Raw genomic sequence first — 6000 nt, 5'->3', positions numbered from 1 at the left:
TGGTCACTGTAGTCTTCTGGGAATTGCCTCCGCACCTCAGGATCTGTAAATAATTGACAGATAATATTAATTGGCTTTGGATTAGTGAGCAAGCAGAGAATCACACATTAATATTTGATCAGAAGATGATAGCAACCCTGGCAGGGGATCCAAGGAGGGCAGCTGAGGCTGCTATGTTGATAAGAGCAGGGAAGGACTTTTCAAGGCTCTCCCTTTACCCTCCTCCAGAAAGACAAAAAGTGTATATAAAGCATACACACACAAAATGCATTAAGTCATAAAAATCAGTGAACATACATATAGATGTATGGCTACAAGTCAATTTATATATTAATGATTTTATGAGACATCTTGGTGCTACAATGAATTTTAGTCTGTTACCTTGTGCACTTTGTTTCTGGAGGAAGTAAAAAAAAATAAAAAATAAAAATTGCTTCAAATTAGTGTTTATAGAAAAGGCTACAGTCCTTAGGAAAAAAACAAACACACACATATTCATCTGGAATTTGAGAGAGCAAACCAATACCACCGGGTTAACAAACATTAGACGCTTCAGATTAGTGAGCACTCAGACTGATGCAATGTCCTTATTCCTTTGGATTGTCAGAAAAAAAATATCCTGGTAACATTCCCTGAGAAGTTATGTTAAATTTAATTAGAGGTGTTCTTGAATCAACAAAATACCATGATTGAAATTATTTATATGACAACCTATTTAAAACAGCACTCTTCAAAGCCATTCATTTTTCAAAGGAATATGGCTAAGAAGGCCATAGTCCTTACTACAAAGGAATTTTTTAATTATTAAAAACAACAACAACCACCACCCATACAAAGATCATGTAACAGTTCAGAATAAGAAGTGCACATAATGCACAGAAAAATCAACCAGGACACTACACAGTTTCTACCTATTGTACAAACTCCATTGGTTTGGGTACCCACAGCTCAGCACAGGGCTAAACCCACCAGGTTCTTCACTCTTTATACAGTGTTTCCAGAAATGCTACGTAGGGAGGGATGTTGCATACACTAGTTCAATTACTGTTGTACCACACTATCTAAGGCTTCCAGGGGAAGTGACTCACTTTTACAACACATGCACCTTATACTGTTGTTATTGAGCACCACAACCCCAGGTTCCTCAATGACAAAGCTTATTTTAGTTGTGTTGCACAATTGAATTGCTAGCAGGTGCAAACATTTTGCTAAGGTGCAATCATTTTAAGTTAGCATTACAGCAAGACTGTACACTAATAGACAACCTTATAGCTTAATTTTTCCAGATATTTAGATGCTATACATATAATATACTGAATTTGATATATGTATAGGAGCAAATCCCTCTACATTAACAAACTGCAAAGCAAGAAATTGCCTTTTAAAGCCTTAGCCTGAAAATTCTTACATCTCTATGCAGGTTAAGTGCATTATGCTAAGTACGCAAACATATGAATGCAACTGATCTCACATGAGCAGTCCCTTTTACACAAGTCTATTAAGTAACAATTTACAGGACAACACATTTTGTATTTCAGCAAAGCAAGCACCTTATTGGTAAGATTGAATGTTGCAACATCTACATACAGAAACCTTAAGAGTGTGTACTGAGAACACTGTGTGGTGATGCACAACAAGCTGTACTGTTTTTAACATACATGAAAGCTTCCCATGTCAATCAACTGCATGTATTAGAAGAAATCAAATAAATCCACAGTGCATGAAATCTAAGTTAATTTCTTGACCACAAATTTCAGTGGAAAAAACAGCAATGTATACTGAGATGCACAACGTGCCTGGTGGAATCACTCCTGATAACCTCAGGTAATTTAGACATTGGAATATATGGCTTGGCTAAAGTCTGCTTTTGATGATATATCTCATAACAGCATCCAAACAATGAGTCCACCGAATCTGGAGGCCTACAGTTAAAGTCACCTTTAATTTCCACCTGGCTACCACATTCTTGCACATCCGCATGTTTTTACAAGTACTGTATATTTTATACTGCATCCACTCTGTCATTTCAGCTTTTAAACGGTCAGAGAATGTTTACTGAACTTTCAGTATCTTCAAAGTTCAGTATCTTGGAAAACAATGTACAATGGAAAGAGAGCACATTACATGTTGTTACAGCTTTCTTTGCTTTCTCTATTCTTCATTACTGATACAATCTTCAAATAAGAGGTATTTTCAACCCTGCTTAGATACAGTATAAAGTGAGACAGACAGACTTTATAAAATTAAATATCTATAAAACAAACAGGGCTGTTGCTCAGTATGGTTCTCTCTCCTCTGGGGGGGAAAAAAAAAAAAAAGAAAAAAAAAAGAAAAAAAAAAAAAGCACAAGTTCCCTAATTATCTGTACCTGATTTAAACCACGATGGACACAATCTCCAAATTCTTCAAAACAGGGGCGAACAGGCATACAAACTGAAGAACACAGAGGGGTAGTATAACCCCCTTTAATAACCACCACTAATCATCAGCAAAACACCCTTCACTACTCATGTACTCATGTTTTAACTATTTCCTAACTGACTGACAACTTTGCCTATCAGCCTAAACTAACATAAAATCCTTGAACATTTGGACTAACAGTAATTTGCTTTGCACGTTGCAGGCAGACAGAATTAGATGTAGCTTTGCTGTATCTCCAGACAATAAGAAAACCCTTCACATCTCAAAATACATTGAATACTTACTAGAGGTTCATATTCTAAGACCCAACACAATTATGTTCAAACATGTTTCCTCTTTTGCACTCTGTGGGCAAAGTAAATACACATAGAAAACTTCTTCCAAGCTCAGAGAAGTCTAATCCATTTGCAAACATCAGAGGAACTGATAGTCTGAAATCCTTCTAACCAACCTCTTCCATAGTCAATGAAGTGAAGAGCTTCAACACTTCCAGTCATCCACAATTAAGCATTAAAAGTGCAGCTTAGGTCAGCAAAAGGACACATTACAAACCAATGAACAAAGTGAAAGTTCATGTCAAGAAAAAAAAAGTCATATAAATTATGGAACTGGTTCACAAGATGAACATCCCAAAAACTGAAACAAGTTGTGCCACAGGTTGAACTTCTGCACTGATGGTAACAATCATCTCATATTTTGTTTATCACATCTGATTTTTAAGTTTCACCTCACAAAAGACAACAAGATTTGTATTTCTGCCAATTAGCAACTATTGACAAAATATGGGTATAAACAGCATGCTGAAATATTACACTGGAAATTCCTAGGCTGTAACAAACGTAAAGCAGAACGTATATAGTAATCCAAAAGGAAACTAAAATACACTGCCTTATTTGAAACCTCCCCTCCTGTAGGGGTACAAGTGCAATGAAACGTAAAGAGGCAGATTTCAGAATAAAACTCCACTAAAAAAAGTCAGATTTATTTTATTGCTAATGTTTATACTCATCTTTAGGAGCTTTTAATCCAAGGGCACGTTGTGAACTTCCCTGTTTCCTAAGTGACTTCATAGAAGTCAGAGTAGGTTCACTTACCAAGCTCACAAACATCTTTGTAAACTCTTTTCCCAGAAGATACAGCTCCATGCAAAGCAGTTCCTGCCCATAAAATGCAGTCTGGCCAAAGACCTACAGATCCACTATCCTGTTAGGATACCCACAACAGATGCTCTCTTCTAAGGAGAAACAGTAAAAGAAACAAACAAACAAAACAGACCACACAGGTTTTTTTTGAAGCTGCTTCCTCTGTTGCTGCTTTTAAGATGAGTTTTTTAGGGAAACTACCAACAGAACAGCTGAGTCACTTCTCACATGAACAGTATGTGAAATTTCTGTCACTGAATATACTTCTCATTTTGAAAAGAGGGGAGAAAAGCCAATGCTGCTTTCCTGTGACAGAAGAGTAATATTTTCCTGCAACTGTCACAGCAGCATTTTGGTTTTGTACATGACAGGTATTTATGGACTATCAGTAAACAGACAGACCAAACCCATGGCTCCACACATCATGAACACATCGAGTTCATGAAGTTTCAGCATTCCAAAAGTCACCACAGCCTTACTCTACAGAACCACATTCAATGAAAAGCCAGGTACAGAAGTATACAGTCCGTGGCTAATTTGAGTATAATCCCATTGTTCAATTTCATGGCATTTAAGACGCTACCTTCCCCTCCTCAACAGGCGAAATGTTAATCCGTGCTGTAACCTGATTTAATTTTCCAGATGACAGGATGGGAATATGCTACAGTGGCATATTACTGTAACTATGGTGCCCTTTTACTCTCAACTTTTCATCAAAGATAAGATGAAGTGCTTCGCCTTTAAAAGAAGCATAATTAATTACTTTTTAAAATAGAGCATCTTGAATTGGTTTGCATTTGAAGAGGATGGAAACTACAGAACCAGGGAAGTTCTTCAAATAATCATCAGAAAATACTTCCCAAAGTTAAGCACACAAACTACAGCACACCCTGCCTGCTTCCTTGTGCAGAAAATTAAATAAGTCAATTTATTCCATAATGGCTACAAATCATTCAGATACAGTAAATTCAAGTTTATCATGCAGTGAGGATTGCTTCATTTTTCCTCCTAACTAAATGATTCGTTATACCTTTTTTTTTTTTTTTTTTTAAGACCTTTACAGCTGTCCATTTTGTTGTGCTGCTAAAATGAAATGGCATTTCATTCAAAGCAACTTTAATTTCAACACCCACTAAACATACAGTGCAATGAAAAAGTAATTGAAACTTCTTTCCAAACCTCTGCAGACTTCTTGATGTCCTACACTCAGAACAGCCAGACACTTGGACCTAGCCCTCTAAACTGCTGCAAGCCTGGCATGGAGATAGCAGCTCAGGGTGGGAGAGAAAAGGGGAGGAGGAAAAAAAAGGCGAATGGAGAAAACTAGAGTGGAGAAACTCAGACACATACACAAGCCAGTCAGACAAGAAGCCTCAGAACAAGTTCAGCAGGAAAACATCCATAAAGTGATATTTTCCTGAATATAAAGCCTCTGTGACTTCAGATTTTCTTGTTGAAGCACTCCTCACTCTGAAAGTGTAAGGTAAATAACCAAAGTATAAAAGAAAATTCTATAATAATCCCTTACAAACTATGTTAAAACAACAACAAAAATGCACACACAAAGAACCATACTTAAAACACAAATACTGCCAGCATCACAATGAAGCTACCCCAAAATGTGAAGATACCAGCACGCATGACTGCACTGCATTTATGAGCTGGATGTCATATATCTTGTTTTCTCCTGGGAATACGTTTGCATAATTTTATTTTTTTTTTACACACAGACTGAACAGAAGAAAGCAAGGAAGAAAGTCTCTAGAAGAGCCAGTTTCAAATTTATGGCCATCTAGAGCTCATACCTTAGTCACATGTCACAGATAAAGATTGTCATTAGTTATCACACAAGAACCCAAGCGCAGTGGAAGAGCTCACTGACTGCATTTTCTCTGCAAATTCCTCGATTTTTTTGACTGAAACAGCTCACACTTTCCCTGTGAAAGCTGCTCTTAAGTTTCAGCAACCCAGCCACATCAAATGAACCAACAACTCATCTTCTCACATCTATTTATCAACCCACATAAATAAGTGTCAGAAGAGCTTTAAACAGGAGTCTTCCACTGCTTCAAGCATCCAATCCAACTTTCCATCTATGAGCATCTTGATTAAACCTATTTTACAAACCTGTTAATATACTGAAATACTTTATGTGCAAGACAGAAACAACACTTGCTTCTCAGATAAAAATGCAGGAAAACATCCATTGCCTTGGGGCTTCATTAGTTTCTTCTTACCAAGTAACTGGCTGGGAGTTGCTGTCACATCAAGACACTGTTCTGTCCCTACTGTCATTTAGCACCACACACACCTTTAATTACAGAAAGGTAGCAGACATTAAGAACAATTTATCCAGTTTCTTCTGCCATGGTTACAAGTTCAAAATAACCACTTCTTTTGTTTCGATCATTTGAAAAAATCAAAGCATCATGAAATA

The 6000-nt window shown here is 36.9% G+C and overlaps 1 protein-coding gene across 31 annotated transcripts in view; it reads right to left on the bottom strand.

Moving 5' to 3' along the window:
- Positions 1 to 6000, bottom strand: part of DENND1A (DENN domain containing 1A) — a 176974-nt gene that overhangs the window by 148120 nt on the left and 22854 nt on the right. For all 31 annotated transcript variants that reach the window (XR_014936214.1, XM_032448081.2, XM_032448087.2 and 28 more), the window contains exon 3: positions 1 to 43. This exon is cut by the window's left edge and continues 1 nt beyond it. Coding sequence is in view for 17 of the 31 variants with exons in the window: in XM_032448081.2 (XP_032303972.2) it covers positions 1 to 43 (43 nt within the window). In the remaining 14 variants the exon portion in view is untranslated. The remainder of the gene's footprint in view (positions 44 to 6000) is intronic.

This window comes from Coturnix japonica, chromosome 21, assembly GCF_054131305.1.
Source record: "Coturnix japonica strain WE chromosome 21, WE-NBRP24, whole genome shotgun sequence".
Classification (NCBI taxonomy): Eukaryota; Metazoa; Chordata; class Aves; order Galliformes; family Phasianidae; genus Coturnix; species Coturnix japonica.
The sequence above is the reverse complement of the archived record's forward strand: the minus strand, read 5'-3'. Positions and strand labels throughout refer to the sequence as shown.